The sequence below is a fragment of the Pleurodeles waltl genome, chromosome 4_2 (genome assembly GCF_031143425.1).
Source record: "Pleurodeles waltl isolate 20211129_DDA chromosome 4_2, aPleWal1.hap1.20221129, whole genome shotgun sequence".
NCBI lineage: Eukaryota > Metazoa > Chordata > Amphibia > Caudata > Salamandridae > Pleurodeles > Pleurodeles waltl.
The window spans coordinates 877,839,139-877,857,275 of NC_090443.1; the positions used below are offsets into that span (position 1 = coordinate 877,839,139).

Genomic DNA, 18,137 nt, shown 5'->3' on the forward strand with positions numbered 1-18,137 from the left:
TGTTACATAGATAAATTGCACGTTTGCCGATAAGTTTGACTGTGAGCGAACTTCTTTTTCCTTTTGTGCCTCTTCTTCGCACTCATGGCAGCCGTGGCGACTTGAATCAGCTTGCTTATGTCAACTGTTTTACTTTTCATTTTCAAATTATGTGGCAAGAAAAGTCCAGTTAGGAATTTACAACACTAATACCTCTAACTCGAGCAAACACAAGACTCATTGCATTGGAAATGCTTGTGTCTCAAATGTGGTCTGTGCCTGAGGGGAGACACAATTAGAAACGGGAGGGACACTGTTAGCAAATTGAGTCTCTTCCTGTTTCATTGGGGGGGCCCTCCTGAATGGATTCCTGCACAGGAATTGTGGCAGAGCACCTTGCAGTTTTTTGTCCTTTTCCAAAAGAACACATCGTCAAGCTTTAACAAATACAAAGCAAAGCTAAACACAAGATATAGCGAAGAGCGAAGCAAAAACTAATTCAATGAGAGTATGGCATTAAAACGTTCATTATAAACGTGCCAACAGACATAGATTGTCAGCTGTCAAGAACATGATGCAAATTTCACACCCATAACTTTGCAAAAAGCTTGGGATGCAAATAATAGTAGGTGTTCCTTTTGTAGCGGATTATGATTTGTACGTCCAAGAAGAGGGAATCACATGCAATGTGCGCAAAATTATTTTTATCACTGGATGCACAATGTTGCATAATTTTCTCCCACATTTGCAAAAAAAAAATCCTACCACAAATTGTGGGTTCCAATTCCTCTGCAGGGTTTAATTTGTCCCTTAATTGTAATCCTGTTTCGAAAGCACGACTGCAACTGTTTCTGCACTTTTGTTTGTTTTATTTATGCAGATATGTATTGCTTAATTAATTATTCAATATTATTTATTATTACCAATGCCTTTTGGATGTTTTGATTTTGCACTATTTTTTCTTATTCACATTTTGTATCCCATGCTCACCTTACACTGCAGTGCATTCTCACTTTCCGCTCACATCATTCACTCAAAACGTATCATTCACAGTATACACACATTACTGAGTACCTCTGCACCCCACACACAGTATTTGTTTTTTTTCTTTTTACAGTAGAAGAGAGATGTGGCCGCATAATCTGACAGCTTGCAGGGCCTTTAGTCAAATAATAGAGATGCCTGAGAAACAGAGACTAAATCTGAGGGTGAGAATCCTGGATCAGAATCTGGAGGTGATTTTTTCACTGCAGGAGTTCCATCAGATGGAGACTTCAAGTGAATCTGAAAAGCACGGCCATGCTGCACAGAAAGGCAGTTATGTCTAATGTCAATTCCCAAGTACGACTTGTGCCACTGAGACAGTGGCATAAGCACAACCTAGAGTGTCTAGAGGTCCCATGCAGAGCACAGCAACTGTTCATGTGGCAACACCTTTAAACTATTCCACCCTGTAATTCCACCTTTCGCCAATACCATTTATGTAGACAATTTCTATACAAGAACACAGCTCTTCAGTGAGCTGGATAAAATTGGCACTGTGGCATTTGGGATAATCTGAAACAATGGCACTTTGGAAAACTGTGTACTGACCTACATATGGCTTCTTTACAGCTGGAATGTTCAAAGTAAGGCTGTTGTCAGAAGTAAAGCAGTTAAATTCAGCAACGTTGGACTGTGGGAACATATTTTTGCCCTGGCTCTTATGAATGCAGGTATGCACTGGAGTCTCACAGATGGACAAGTTCTATGATTCACCATTTGGTTTGGCCATCCTGGGGCTATCAATCTCATTCAGGTTGTCTTGTTTCAGCCTCATGATCACTTAATCTATAGTAAATATGTTATTGTTTTAAATCAGGATTGTGTTATGCAAAAGAAGGAACAACTTCAAATCAAGGTGGAATGTTGATGTGATAAGACTTCACAGCCTGAGACCATGGTTTTGACTGTTATCTCCTTATAAAAGTCCTTGACTCCTTTCCAGCCCTAACAGGTACTGGACTCCAGTGGCAGTTGTTCCTGTGGAAGCTGACACACAGAGTTCTCGGGGACTCCCGACTGAAAATTTTGGATTTTAAGATACTGAATGACTGGGACCAGTCCCTTTGGAAACTCAAACGGGAAAACCTCTTGCCCCACGACTTCTGCTGGAGGTGTAATGCTGATCATTGTGACCTCTTCTACATTATACCATTGTGTCTTTTGGGTGTGACTCAGACAATGTAGTCTTATGCTGATCTTGCCCTGCCCCAAGCATGACATCTTCCATATCAACTTAGACCTTCCTGATAGGTCACTGCATGAACATCGATGGTTGGCTACTTCGTTAGCCACAACCAAGCTGTGTATAGTTCACAATTGGCGTCCACCGACCCTGCCGTCCCCCAAAAGAATGGCAGCTTGAATTCTACTGCATAGCTGGTCATGAGCGAATCACATACAAATTCAATGCTAAATTACACACTTTGAAGGTAGAGTGAGATCTCTTCCTCACAAGTGATACTGCACCACCAGTGACATCCCTCGTTTTTCACTGCCACCCCTGAGGTATTGAAACACTGAGGTGCGCTGACTAGCTCCAATGCTGAGGTATTAAGCATTGCTTTTCTTAGCTGCCTGGCATATTGCCTTCTCCCTTGTATAGCAACCCTTAGCAACCCCCAAGTATCTCTGCTTCCTGCAATCCGCTCCTCTTCTCCCTCTTCCGTAGTACTTTCTTCTCATATTTTCTACAGTGGTTTTACAGACTCCTCCCATTGCTCGTTCCTGGAGAGTGATAGGGCCCTTTAAGGCTGCTGCTGCTCTGGCTGTCTTGCGCTACCCAGGGCCCAGATGCTAGTATGTTCCATTACCTAGTGGAATGTCGGAATTGTTTTAGCAGTTCTGTATTGTGTTGATCCCCAAGTGTATTCTCTTGCACTCTCAAATGAAAAATAAATGAATTTTGAGAAAAAGATTTATTGTTATCTGCAACCTAGGACAGGTATTTGGGAACTGTCTGCTCATGTGGAGTTTGTTAGAAGAGAAACTCTGAAGTATTTTCCAATGTGAACTGGCCTTCAAGAGCCTGTCGTCCACATATAAATATACAATTAATTTCTTTCCAAGATGAATGTCAACAACTGCAATTCTTTCTCAAAACACTCTTGCGGGCAGTTTTAAGCCGAATAGCAGCATCCTGAACTGCAACATTCCTTCTCAACCACTAATCTTACAACTCACCTATGCTTATGAACATCAGGCACATAAAAGTATACAACCTGGAAGCCTATAGAGCACAACGAATCTCGTCAACATATTAGAGGAGATTTATAGTGTACTACCAACATTCTGTATCTTTCTTTCTTCACACATTTATCACTTTTAGATCAACAACAGGACTGTATTCCTTCTTTGCTCCTCTTTTCCTGATTAGAATGTACCTCTAGTACACAGCTTGTGTATACTTTGGACGTCTTCACACTGGTTTTAGTTTGGCGGGTTCTGACTTAATATTAGGGCATTGCAGGTTCTGATATCTTTCACCAGTACTACCACTAGGGTAAAAGGCTTAAGCCCAAGAGCTTAACTATTTTTCACAAAAGAAAGCAGTCACCCGTCATTAACAATGGTTTGACCCTATTTCATATGTATTGGAGAAAGAGTGCTAATGTTTGGTGGCTTACCATGCTTTCTTCATGGGGCAAAAGGTTGTTCTCCTTAAATATTTGCTTTTTCTGTTTCTCTGTTTTCACCTTTTGAATAGCCAAATGTGCCAGCATTCGATGTTAACTTTTCTTCATAACTCTCCTTGTCGATCAGGATGTCACAATGCCACGGCTCTGCACGCAATTCCGAGTGATGTCATCAGAGCCATAAAAGAAGGCGGGTGGATCAGTGAGGAATCAGGTAGATACTGTATCCACAAGAAAAAGCATTACTAAGTGAGTAATTTGTTCTTTGTTGTTCTTCTTGTGGATTCCTCACCTTTTGAACAGAATCCCCTAGCAGTCCGGCACTCTGAGGTAGGTGCCTGTCTGCCCATACCAAATATTCTTGTAAATAGAACAGGCAAAGTGACCGCCTCTCCTCCCTCGGAGTCTAAGCAATAGTGCTTCGCAAAAGTGTGGAAGGAGGCCCACGTTGTTGCTTTACAAATGTCAACATCAGGGATACCTCTAACTAAAGCAGAAGTAGAGACTTCGCTCTAATAGAATGTGCTCCAATACCTTAAGGTGGTTCTTTGTTAGCCATGGCATAGCAGATCTTAATGCAAAGGATGATCCATCTGGACAATGTCCTCTTATACACCGCTTTTCCCTTCATCTTATCCAAACAGCCTGATTGTCTAGCCGGAGATTATGAGTTCTGTCCACATAAAAGGGTCCAAACGATGAAGCCTTTCCTCCTCTTTAGATGAATGTGGAGGGCGATCAATCCGTTTGAAATCAATCAGTTTTTGTAAAGCGCGGCTACACACCCTTGAGGGTCTCCAGGCGCTAGGGGGGATGGGAAGGGCATCATCCAGTGGGCAAGCAACCTTTCAGGTCTAAGAAGTCAAAATCCTATACTGATGATCTTGAATGCAGCATTGTGTAAAACAAACAATGTCGCACTTCCAGATAACAAGCCTATATTTTGGTTAAAAAATGTGTCTCGTTTATTTTTCACATTTCAAATATCTTTTAACAAATTATTTAAATAGTTTGGGATTATTCTCTCTTACTTTACCTTAGCAGATCATTGTTTATCGAATGTGAAAAATAGCAAGAACTATGAGTTTCTATGCAATAGTGGGGAATAACATGCCGACTGTGTTGTTTAGTGCACCAAAATTTGCAGGTCACTGCTTTTACCTGGCCTTTTCCTCTGGTGAATATTGGCGGGCTTAACCCGCCAATATTTATCTTCAGAAAACTCCAAGGAGGCTGAAAAATATCACCCTCTCCGAATTTCAACACTCAGGCAAGCAAGGGTTTTTATGTGTGCTAAATGTAACATTCTACTCATAAGCGAGGCCTGAGAGTCCTCTAGTTGGTCGCTGCTTTGGGTCAATCAATAGTTTGTTAAGCGCGCTACTCACCCGTTAGGGTCTCAAGGCGCTGTGGGGAGGAGGGTTGCTACTGCTTGAAGAGCCATGTTTTGAAGCGCTTTCCGAAGGCTAGGAGGTCCTGGGTCTTGCATGGGTTAGTGGGTAGGGAGTTCCAGGTTTTGGCAGCGAGGGGGGAGAAAGACCTGCCGCCGGATGTGGTGCACTGGATGCGAGGGACTGTTGTGAGGTCGGCGGAGCTGAGCTGGCGTGTCGGGTTGTGGAAGTTAAGTCGTTCGTTGAGGTAGGCCGGTCCGGTGTCGTGGATTGCTTTGTGAGCGTGGATTAGGATTTTGAAGATGATCCTTTTGTTGATGGGTAGCCAGTGTAGGGTTCTGAGGTGGGAGGAGATGTGCTCATGGCGATGGAGGTTGAGGATTAGACGTGCTGAGGCGTTCTGGATGCGCTGGAGTTTTCGCTGGAGCTTGGCTGTGGTCCCCGCGTAGAGGGTGTTGCCGTAGTCCAGTCTGCTGCTGACGAGGGCGTGGGTGACCGTTCTTCTGGTTTCTACTGGAATCCACTTGAAGGTCTTGTGGAGCATACGGAGGGTGTTGAAGCAAGAGGACGATATGGCGTTGACTTGCTGGGTCATGGAGAGAGACAAGTCTAGTATGAAGCCGAGATTGCATGCATGGGTGGTGGGTGTCGGGGTGGTCCTAGGGTGGCCGGCCACCATGAGTCGTTCCATGCTGACTTGTTGGGTCCGAAGATGATGATCTCGGTTTTTCCTGTGTTCAGCTTGAGGTGGCTTGTTGTCATCCAATTAGCGATGGCAAGAAGTCCGGTGTGGAGGTTGTTCTTGGCGGTAGAGGGGTTCCTCGAGAGGGTGAGCTGGGTGTCGTCGGCATAGGAAATGATTTTGAGGCCGTGGGGTCAGACGATGCTGGCGAGCGGAGCCATGTAGATATTGAAGAGGGTGGGGCTGAGTGAGGATCCCTGGGGGACCCCACATATGGTCTTGGTGGCTTTAGACCGGAATGGGGAGGCAAACTCTTTGGGTTCTTTCAGACAGTAAGGAGGTTAGCCAGTCCAGGAGTTTGTGGCGAATTCCAGCGAAGAGGCGTGTGCGAAGGGTTTTGTGGCATACGGTGTTGAAGGCTGCGGAAAGGTCGAGAAGGATGAGGGCAACTGTTTCACCCTTGTCAAGTCTGGTCCTGATGTCGTGGGTGCAGGCGGTGAGGGCGGTCTCGGTGCTGTGGTTTTTGCGGAATCCAGACTGGGAGACGTTGAGTATGTTGTTGTCCTCCAGGAAGTGGGCGAGTTGTTTGTTGACTATCTTCTCTATGACCTTTGCGGGGAAGGGGAGTAGAGAGATAGGATGGTAGTTTGTGATGTCTTCGGGGTCTGCTTTGGGTTTTTGGAGCAAGGCGTTGACTTTGGCGTGTTTCCAAATATCTGGAAAGGTGGCGGTCTTGAAGGAGCTGTTGATGACGGACCGGAGCTGGGGAGTGATGATTTGGCTGGCCTTGTTGAAGATGTGGTGGGGTAGGGGTCTGTTGGAGAGCCTGAGTGGATGGTGCTCATGGTTTTGGTGGTTTCTTCATCGTTGTCGGGGTCCAGGTGCTCAGTACGTTGGTGCGGCAGGGTGCGGTGGGGTTGGCCGTGTCAGTGGTGGTGATGGGGGACAGCGTTATGAAGCTTTCACGTATGTCTGCAATTTTGCGGTGGAAGTAGCTGGAGAGGGAGATGCAGAGGTCTTGGGAGTGTGGAGTGTGGAGGGTCGATGGCGCAGGATTTGGGTTTGGTGAGTTCCTTGATGATGATAAATAGTTCCTTGATGTTGTGTGCGTTGTTGTCTATTCAGTCTTTGTAGAAGGATCTTTTGGTAGTCCAGATGAGCTGGTTGTGTTTGCGCATGGCTGATTTGTGGGCGGTGAATTTGCTCACTGATTGTTCTTGGCGACAGGCTTTCTCAGTTTTCCGGCATTCTCGTTTGGAAGTCTGAAAGTAGCAAGGGTTATGGACCGGCTCAAATGGAAGGGAGTAACCAACTTTGGCAGGAAAGCAGCCCTGGGTCTCAACACCAACTTATCTGCATAAAAAGTTGTGAAAGGGGCTTTCACACATAATGCCTGTAATTCACTACAATGTCTAGTTGACTTTATGGCAACCATAAAACAGTTTTCAAAGTAAGTAACCTCAAAGGATAACTATGTAAGAGTTCTAATATAGTACCCATAAGGTAAGTTGACACCAGATGAAGGTCCCACTGAGGCACGATAAGCAGAGTGGGAAGATCTATTAGGAAGTCCCTTAATAAACCTTAGCACTAAACGAGACTTCAACAGAGAAGGTTGGTCAGGAAAACAAAGGAATGCCAAAAGGGCAGACAATTATCCTTTAACTGAAGCAACTGCACGACCTTGCTGCGCCAGGGAAAGCGCAAAACGTAAAATATCACACCAATGGGCATTTAAAGGGTCATTTGAATTCTCTTCACACCACTTTAGAAACCTAGCCCATCTGTCAGCATAAACCTATTTGATGGAGTTTTGTCTGGCCGATAAAAAAACATCCACCACATCAGGGGGAGGAGAAAAAGAACTCTGGTTGCTCTTAACAATCTCCAGGCATGTAGGCGCGGCTCTGGCAGTGGGGGTGTAGAACCTGCCCCTGCAACTGCGAAAGGTCATCTTCCCTGTGAGAATGACGGAGAGAAGGGCATAGTGAGAGATGAAGGTCTGTGTACCACACCCTTCTCGACCAATCCGGGGCTATTAATATGACCTGGGCCTGCTCTTGTTAAATCTTCCTCAGAGCCCAAGGAATCAAAGAAACTGGGAGCCCCAGTCCAATTGAAACACATCCCCCCAGCTCCCCCTGCATCAGATGGTGGAGGCTGCAGAACGACAGGCACTGCATGGTCTTGTGAGTCGTAAACAGGTCTATCTGAAGAGTCCTCCATATCCAGAAGATGTGAAGTACACCTCCGGAGGAGACAACACTTGTGATCGGCTGAAAAATGCCGACTGAGACGGTCTGCAAGTATGTTCGGAAATCCATCCAAGTGATTTGCCACTATGCAAATCCAATGGTCCTGAGCTCAGGGTCAGAGTTTTAAAGCCTCTCTGCAGTAAAGATACAACCCTACACCTCCCTGTTTGTAGACAAACCATACTGTGGTACTATTGTCTGTCAAGACCTGCACTGACTGACCGCAAATGGAAAGCATGAAGGCCTTGAGCGCCAGATGTATCACCCACAATTGACTGATATGAAACAGTCTCTCTTCTGGAGACCAAAGTCCTTTGATCTCCAGATCCCTCCGATATGCTCCCCAACCTAGAGTGGAAGCATCCTTAATCACATGGCCACTGGAGGTGGGGGACAAGGCAGCTTCCCCTGAGATAGACCACTGTTCACATTCTACCATCAAAGATCCACTGCGGTGTCTCTACAAATTTTGACAGAATCCCTGAAATCTCCATTGTGTTGAAACCACTGCCTGCTGAGGGACCACTGGAGGGCCCTCGTGCCAGCATGCATGGGTGACCAACAGAATGCAAGAGGCTATCAGACAGAGCAGGCGCAAGGCCTTCAGGACTGGAACCATTCCACTCAGAATCATAGCCTGAATGTCCAGAATTAATCTAAGCAACTTCCAACGTCCAGTCCCTCAAAATCTGGATCATTCGAAAGAATCTCATCCTCTTCCAGATCAGGATCTTGCTGGGTACACAAATATTGTTCCTCCTCTTTAAGACGCCAAGCTTCCCTACAGGATCTATGACTTTACTCCAGCCGCGGCACCACATAAGACTGAATCGGCACAGGCAACATCATTAGCGGTGCCTGAGACTTTGATACTGGAGCCGCAGAACCCACTGAAATTAGAGTCAGAAGATGCAACGCCGGCATTTAGCCATCCGACGTCGGTGAGGGTGCAATCGGCACCAGTGACTCCTGCTGAGTCAACTGGTGAAGGATTCACCTTCTTCAGTGCGTAAGAAGGCCGGGTACTTGGACCATCGGCATGAATGGCAGGAATGGCGCTTGCTGATATTGTGCAGGGAAGCTTCCCAGCAAATAAGACATAGGACCCATGGGGCCGCAGGACACACCAGATGGAGTCACAGCACTGCTAAATGCAGTACATTGCATTTAGGAAGCTGAAAGGGTCTGTCCTAGGAGCAGGGAAGGATGGATACATGTGTTCTTGTCGAGGCTCTGGAATTGGAGGAACTACCTCTGGCTCCGGATCAGGACACACTGGCGACATCTGAGACCTCACAGGACTGGAAGGTGATGCTGGACTAGCTGCAGGAGATGGAGCCGAAAAGCCTGCCCTTGACCCGGAACATGGAGAGACCGACATCGGAGAAACATCTCTTGAAGACAGACATCTGGAAATGAAATGCCAGTTCTTCTTATGCTTCCTCTTGGATGACTTCGAGGAGTGAGAAGACAGCGACTTCGAACGAGGTCTAGATTTCCGAATGCTTATTTTATAATTCCTTTCCTTTGCCATGAAGATCTGCGCTTCTTTCTTTCAAAGCCTTGACAGGGCTTGAATCCAGACTTTCTTGGAGGTGACATTGATGCAGAAAAACAGCTTTCTACTGTTTTCAAACCTGAAACACTGTCGCCAACTGCATACTAAGGAGAGATGAAAAAACGTTACACGTTGAACGTGCAAAAAAAAGGGAACGAACATCAGTACGCAACAAGGACTTCTTATGGCTCCGATGATGCCACACTGAGTCACGTGCAAAGCTGCGGTACTGAGACGTCCCAGTCAATGTGGACAGCTATGAAGAAATGTTTCCTTGCAATAGTGGTGCTTTGGGATATTAAAAAAGGTGAGGAACCCACAGGTAGATGTATCCATCAGAAATCCCAGGAATTGAGTGAGATTTTACAGATCTTAAAAGGGGGCCCTAATGTATCGATGGAGTTTGCCTTGATGCTGAATGGTGCAATATCCAATAGCTCAGTGTTGTTTAAAATGGCAGCCTTGTGTCATGAAATCTGAGACACAAAAGAAATCAAGAAGACAATCCCTACAGGCTCAAAGGTACGCTTCTGACAACACCCCAATAGGGGTTTAAAGGACTGCCTCATTCACAGATCAGCTGTGGCATGCTTCATCATAAAGTACCTCATCCAGAGTGATAGTACATTTGGAACTGTTCGACTTTTCTGTGGGAGCTCTTGACAGTGGTATTGATCAAGGGTGGATATGATCGAGTATGGATAAAAAAAAATATTTAGGAAAAGAAACCCATCAGGTATATTTATTCACGTGTTTCCTTGGTAAGATTAAAAATGAGAACAAAATATACTAAGAGGATGTGGGGAGCTGCGTCTCAAGGTTGGTGTGCATGCTGCGGGTGTGTTTTTGCCTCATAGGTCAATGGCCTTCATCAGGACCAGAAAGATCCCTATGACGTTTCTATGAATTCAGCTGGGATTTAGGATTTATAGTAATAATGGCTTAGCATGCACACATTCATGCATATATACATACTTTACACACTCTGGTAACCTCGTAGAATGCATCCGTTAAAAAATCTGGGGATTCAATCCTAATGTTTGTAGAGACAGTGGGCATTAGTCAGTAAACTGGTACTATAGCCACCTTGCCAAAGTCCCTCAAGGTGAAATCGATGTCAGCTACCTGGCTGCCAATCTTTAAGGGCAGTATGAAACTAGTGCCCTGGGTGCCCATCATCTCTACAGTATACAGGAGCACTGTTTAATCCTTTGTCTTTTATGACTAGGGTTATGATTCTTCTTTTTAAATCTTGTGTGAAGGATCGGATGGAAGCAGAGAAAGCACAGAGGTAAAATCAGATGCTCTCATAGGCTCTTGAACTTGTTGTTCAATTGAAGAAGACTCAGATGCTGTATGAAATGCACCCTACCTCCCACATTTATCCCCTCATACTCTCCTATAGACCGAGAGAACACAGTGTGACACAATGGCTAACAAACAGGCACAAGATGTAAAGGTCATGTGGGTCCTTTTCACATTTCCTCCAGAATGAAGACACTTCCTAACAGGTAGAAAAAAAAAGAAAAACAAAGCTTCAAAGCATGTGCAAACTGCCAAAGAAAAACTGAAAACATCACAGAGCACACTGCTTCTGTTATAAATTCAACTTGGACTGAAATCAATACAAACCTTTAAGGGCAGAGCCCAGATTTATAGATCCTCTCAGCACACAGCAGAAAGGTGAACCATAGTTCAGCTACATGGGCCTGTGCAATGTGAGACTCCTAGGTAATCCTGCATTCTTAAAGGTGCAGCACAGCTTTTCTATTTTTTTAGCTCAAGGGTTTGGGTGCATAACTGGTCATTTCCATTACATTTGAAGTGCTGCTGAAGTAATCAGAGTACTTGTAGAGCTTCCTGGGTTCATTATAAACACTTTAGTGGTATGGCAAAATGAAAGGGAACTGCCTTGCAGTTAAGAGTAGAATAGTTAACTTTCTAAAGTTATTACAAAACGTTTTCCGAAAAGAGATTTCTCTTTCAAAAAGTGTTGACATTGGCAACATTTACTGTTCATCAATATAGTAAAGATGCTAATATTGAATATAATACGATCAGTGACTGGACAGTAAAGAAGTTGGGGATCACACAAAACATCAAGCTTACAAAAAAAAGATGCTAGACAGTAAAGGCAATAAGTACATAACAATCATCAAAAGAAGGAGAACTTATAACCTAAAACAACCCTTTAGATTGTCGTCACAGGGGTTTCAAACAGCTTTGAAAACTGAAAGAGGTAAGCCCACTTTTCAATCTTGCACCAGCAACAGATGCATAGTCATTCAAAGTTCACACAAAGGCTTCCTCCTTTCTGCTCACAACATCGCAAAATGTGCCTGAAGTCATACAACCAAGAAGAATGTTTCCTCTAAACTGCCTACATCTCAAGGGGAGAGGATTAATTATTTGACCACTGCAATACCAACATTCAGCAGGCTAAGAAGGAGTGACAAGTGTGCAAAGTGTGGGTGAACCTAAACAGTCAGTCATTCCAGATCATTCACATCTAGCATGACAACACCTACACATGTTAAATATGGTTGGCAAAGTTGTACTACTCAATTGTATGACAGGAGTGTGTAAATAGATTAGGAAAAGGTATTTATAACCATTTCTTCACAATTATGAATTTGTAGTGGATTGAGTACATGCTCCAATGTGACTGACATACAAGTAAGCACATTAGACCAATGTGTCAACCTAAATACAAACACATTGGCACACTCAATACACATGACTAAGCAGTCATATCTTACCAGGAGGCCGAGTATTTTCTGTTGTATAGAGGACTCCGATGGAAAAGCCTATGACAGTAAAAAAAAAAAAAAAAAAAAAAAAAAAATACATTAATGAGTTTTTACATTTTTTTATAAGATGTTTTTATTGAAATTAAGGCAAGAACACAAAGCACAGTAAATACGTATCATAAGTAAAAATGCAAGTGGTGAAGAGGTATTCACTACACCATGTATCCAGCAAAGCACGCTCGTCCCACCTATCCTTCCCATGTGTGGATACATTCGGATCAAGTTGGTCGGGGTCCGACATTGTGTCCAGGTTCAAGGTGAGCAAGGTACATAAGTTCCCTCTGTGATCATTCCATCGTCCCCAAATTTTTGCTCATTTTTTCGGGCAACCCCGGCTCTCACAAATAACCTTCTCTGCCATCATGCATCAGTTCATATCACCTTTCTAGTCTGTCAATGGAGGTGCTGGTAACGCCTCCACAGCTGTGCAATGTTACGCTCGGCTTAAATAGTTTTTAGTGCAATAGTGTCATCTAAAATGGATCAGCAAATAGCACAGAATGGGGAAACGCACCTCTAGAACTTTCATAAAGAGCTCCAAGCCTTGGTTTTCAATAAAGTGTCTGCAGGTAGTTGGGGATTCATCTGTAAGGTTCCAAAGGGCACTCAGAGTGAATTTTAATGTTGTATCAACTAAATTCTGATTTGTCTTCTGTTTCACTATTTGAAGAAGTTGCTGAAAAGTAATATAAACAACAATACAGACATAGTTTAGAATAGGTATAAGCAACAGTATCTCAGCACATACGCTCATTCCAGTTACCAATCTACAAAGCTGTACAGTACTGTTAGAAAACTAGACACTTGGTTCAAATGCACAAACTAGTGAACCCAGCCTGGAACCAGATAAAGCCTAGGCTACCTCACCCACTCCATATCCTCTATACATTTGTCTTGGTTCAATAATTATAAAAGGGCATGTCAAATTAAGAGACAAGAACCAAGTTAAACCAATTCATGTAGTGGATGACACATTAACAGGAAAACACTTTGATAGCAAGTGATGTGAGAATGTGCTACGAGCAGCAGACCGAGATCAGTTGTGAATTCTGATCCTACTATGCCTGTGTTAGAAATGGGGTCTTTGGTTGGCAGTCAGGTTACCCCCTGTCCAAGCAAGGACCTCACTCTAGTCAGGGTTATCACACACAATCCAAATTATCCTGTGCCCACCCTCTGGTAGCTTGGCACTGAGCAGTCAGGCTGAACTTAGAAGGAATGTGTAAAGTATTTGTGCAATAAATCATGCAATAACACAGTATAGCACCACAAAAACACACCACACAGTGTTTAGAAAAATACATAATATTTATCTGACAAGATGCAGGTCAAAACGATTAAAATTCAATAAGTACATGTTGAGATTTCACTGTAGAAGTGACATAAAGTGTCTTTAGTCTTTTAAAAGCAATAAATGTCTCTTTTAAGCACAAAGTACCTGGTTTGCGTTCAAAATCTCCGCAAAGAACCACAGAGGAGGAGATGCGTGGAAAACAAGGAGGTGTGTGTCGATTACTCAGCCGCACACGCCGATGGGTCGTTTAGTTTTCACGCAGGGGCGGCTGTCCATCGATTTCCGGCGCTCGGTCGTGGATCCTCTTCGGGTTGCGGGCTTTTCGGATGCCCCGGGGACGATGCGTGGATTTCCGGTGCTGACAGGACGAAGTCACAGGGGCTGCATCGATCCGGTGGGCGTTGCATGGAAATTTCTACCGCACGGCAGGCACTGGAAGCCGGGCTGCGTTGCTCTGGCTCGGCTGTTTGTCGATCCAGTGGGCCGTACGTTGAATTTCCAGTCGCTACGCTGGCACTGCGTCGATCTTCTCATTGCGAAGTCAGGCTGTGTCGTTCCGGTTCGGAATGCAGTGAATTTTTCACTGCGGTGCAGGCTGTGCGTGGTTTCTGGCAGGATGTGCGTCGATTTTCATCACTTTAGGAGTCCTTCTTGGTCCTGAGACTTCAGGGAACAGGTTCCGAAGCTCTATTCAAGCCCTTGGAGAGCACTTCTCACCACAGCCAGAGCAGCAAGGCAGCAGTCCTTCACAGGGAGTCTTTTGGGCAGCCAGGCAGTTCTTCTTGGCAGGATGCAGGTTCTGGTTCAGGTTCTCTTCTCCAGGAAGTGTCTGTGAGGTAGAGTGTCTGCCCCAGAAGTGTCTAAGTTGGTAGGGGCAGAGACTCTGTTTCAAATACCCAAATGTGCCTTTGAAGCGGGGGAGACTTCAAAGAGTGGCTCAGAAGTGCACAAGGTTCCCTTTCAGTTCAATCCTTTCTGCCAGGGTCCCAGTAGGGGGGTTGGCAGTCCTTTGAGTGAGGGCAGGCTACTGTCCTTTGACATGTAAGAGTCAAGCCCTCCATCCTTCCAGCCCAGGAAGACCCACTCAAAATGCAGATGTATGGAAGTGAGGCCGAGTATAATGTGCTTGGGGTGTGTCCGAGTGAATGCACATGGGAGCTGTCAACTAAAACTAGCCAGACATGGATTGGAAGGCACAAAAGGATTTAAGTGTAGAAAAATGCTAATTTTCTAAAAGTAGCATTTCTAAAATAGTAATATAAAATCCAACTTCACCATTAAGCAGGATTTTGTAACTCCATACTGGCCATACTAAATCTGACCTGGCTACTCCTTTCAGATCAGGATCTACCACTCAAACAGTATATGAGGGTAGCCCCAATGCTATCCTATGAAAGAAGCAGGCCCCACAGCAGTGTAGAATGAATTTAGGAGTTTTACACTACCAGGACATATAGACACACATGTTCATGTCCTGCCTTTTACCTACATAGCGCCCTGTCCTATGGGTTATCTAGGGCCGACCTTAGGGGTGACATATGTAGAAAAAGGGGAGTTTAAGGCTTGCTAAGTACTTTTAAATTCCAAGTTGAAGTGGCATTGAAACTGCACACACAGGCACTGCAGAGGCAGGCCTGATACATGGTTAGAGGGCTACTTATGTGGGTGGTACAACCAGTGCTGCAGCCCACTAGTAGCATTCTTTTTACAGGCCCTGGGCACATGTAGTGCACTTGACTAGGAGCTTATAAGTAAATTAAATAAGCCAACTGGGTAGGAGCCAATGTCACCATGTTTTTAAGGAGAGAGCATATGCACTTTAGCACTGGTTAGCAGTGGTAAAGTGCGCAGAGTCCTAAAACCAGCAAACTTGAGGTCAGAAAAAGAGAAGGAGGAAGGCAAAAATTTTGGGGGTGACCCTGCAGAAAGGTCATTTCAAACAGCCTGCAATTAGAACAATGCTTCACAAGGTATTTCATGATTGCTTAGCTTCATAAGAAAAAATAATGTGAATAACCCCGAGTGGGTTAATGCTTTGAAGGAACCCAAAGGGTCACGGGGGAGGGGGGGGAGAACAAGCTACCATATCACACACATACATACCAAAGTCCACAGTAGTAACCTCTTTACATCACATTATGTAGCTTAGGCTGCTGTTTCCCCCTTACTATAAATTGTGGCTAAGAATTTTTTCTTTCTTTACCCATTAGTTTAATAGTCTTACACACAGTATGGGTCTGAATTCTTGGTTCATCCCTTTCTTTGCACCAGAAAGTAACAGGAATACAGTTCTATCCCTTTTTTGTGGGAAGGAACGCCCTCCAACACAAGCTTATGAAGGGATTCACTTCCTTTCAAAGCAAATCCTGATGAAGCTGAAAAGATTTCTTTGGAGGTGTAAAAGATGGAGAATTCTTGAATTTGAATTAATATCTATTCCAATACACGTTCAAGATCCATTTACCTCATAATATTTTGCCAATCTTGCAGAAGATTATTGATGCTTCCTCCCCATGCCGCCCTCCAAATGCCCCTTCTCCCACCTGAGTGGCTAATGAAGTGGATGGAATTAAAACCTCATAGCTTCAGGGGGCAGGTGGGGAGAAGGCTTTCCTTCTCCATGGTCTGCTGGCCTCCTTTGCCTTTCAAATGTCTTCTACACTGCAAAGGCTGACTTAGCTGCTGCTGTCGTAGACAAAGTAGATGGGTTTGAACCCTCTGTGGGAAACTGCTCCTGTCATATGGCTTACTGCATTTCCTTCATTCTTTTTCTTCGCAAGACATACTACCTTTGAGGTGTTCATCTCAGACCTCATCTGGGCCATCCTGCCATCTGAGTGTGATCTGAATATTGAATTAGCTGTGAATGGGAGGTTGAGGATTGAATGTTGAGCTTCCCGTTTCAACCCTGTTAACATTAACCAGGAATTTAGCCCAAGACAAATACTATAGAAGTACTCAGGAGCAAATAATTCTGAGGAATCTACTGCAGCAGTAATAACCTAGTTGGACAAAAGCATTCCCTCCTGAAGAATCTCTTGAAAATGTTGCCTGTTGTTTTTCTGGAATTTTTCTGTAAATCTTTTAAAGAGTTCTAGAGGGATCTGTCTAAGTGGCCGAGTAAGGCTGTGGCACTTGCTGTTTTCATGCATATGGCTGCTGTACCACACACTTTCCTTCCAACTGAATCCATCTGCTTGCTTGCCTTGTGTGGAGAGAGAGTAGAAGAAGGATCATGGCATCCTCATACAGTGCTTTGCTGCCCCCTCCTTAATAATAACCCATTAAAGGTATTAATGTAATTGATTGGCGGAGAGTCTGATAATGTCAGAGATTAGTTCCTGATAGAGGAACATTAAACATATGGGGATGACCATGAATGGGTGCAACCATGTTTCCTAAGGGCACTATGAAAACTTGACCTCTCACTATGGCATCTAGGGTGCTTTGGAGGAAAACAAGATCGGGGAGATCTAAATCTAGTCAGTGATCTCCTTTTGCAACGAGTTTCCATAGGTGCAGTTTTAGGCAGCAGGGGTGTTACTTGATGGACCACTGTAGAATTCGACACATGAGGTGACAGCAAAGATAGTGGAGTAGAAGGTGGTGGTGATGAGAAATTAGAAGAGTGACCTCCTTGGAGAAGAAACGCGACAAACTGAATACAGGTGTGACATCTGTGGTGGGAGAGAGCATGCTCTGAAGTACTCTGAATAGGAAGACAATGGAACTCTTCACCCTTTGAGGTAACAGTGCAATCCACTGAAAGCTTCAATTCTGAAGATTCAGAAGATTACCTTGGTTCAGATGCAGTTTGTTTAAACATCCAAGAAGGCGGCACCAACATCGAAGGAGGTTTCAACACTGACTTACTGTGTCTTCTCGATGATGAGGATTTTGACCTCATGGATGTTCCGTATTCCGCCAACAAGCATGCTGGAATGGGACCTTTTCTTCTCTTCTTTCTTCTGCGTCCCTTAGATCCAACTATTGGGTAGTCTATCAAGCTTGCAGAGGGTGCTGAGCTATATGGTAGAACTTCTCGCCCGTCAGAATGTCCTGAATCTGCTTCCTGAAGCCCCAAATGCAGGACATAGAGTCTGGTCTTCCACCTGTCCTTCAGTGTCCTGAACATCTTCTGACAGTGTCCGCAGTGTTCAGTGTGGTGATCCTCTGTTGGACATATAAAACAGAGATCAAGGGGTCCTTTTTCTTTCCACTGGCAGGGCTCTTCACAAAAAATGAATGCATTCTGAATGGAAAATCAAAAGATAAAGGATGTGGAGAAAGATGGTTTAAACTAGATTTCAAAATACTTTCAAGTGGAAAAGCCTAAAAGGGCCATGCTCAGTGCTCTAGGATCTTGTAGCGAGGAGCCAGAAAAAAGAACGCGTCTAGAAGTCCTCTCTGGGACATGATGGGACAAAAGGTGGAAGGGTGAGGTTCTTAAAGCCACAGTGAGAGATTTTGGCTTTTGCTTGTGCAGCCTAC

At 44.4% G+C, this 18,137-nt stretch overlaps 1 protein-coding gene across 2 annotated transcripts in view; it reads right to left on the minus strand.

Moving 5' to 3' along the window:
- ZYG11B (zyg-11 family member B, cell cycle regulator) overlaps positions 1–18,137 on the minus strand; it is a 197,410-nt gene that overhangs the window by 49,206 nt on the left and 130,067 nt on the right. For both annotated transcript variants that reach the window (XM_069232657.1, XM_069232656.1), the window contains 2 exons: positions 12,867–13,028; positions 12,302–12,349 (listed from right to left, as the gene is read on the minus strand). In XM_069232657.1, coding sequence (XP_069088758.1) covers positions 12,302–12,349; positions 12,867–13,028 — 210 coding nt within the window. The remainder of the gene's footprint in view (positions 1–12,301; positions 12,350–12,866; positions 13,029–18,137) is intronic.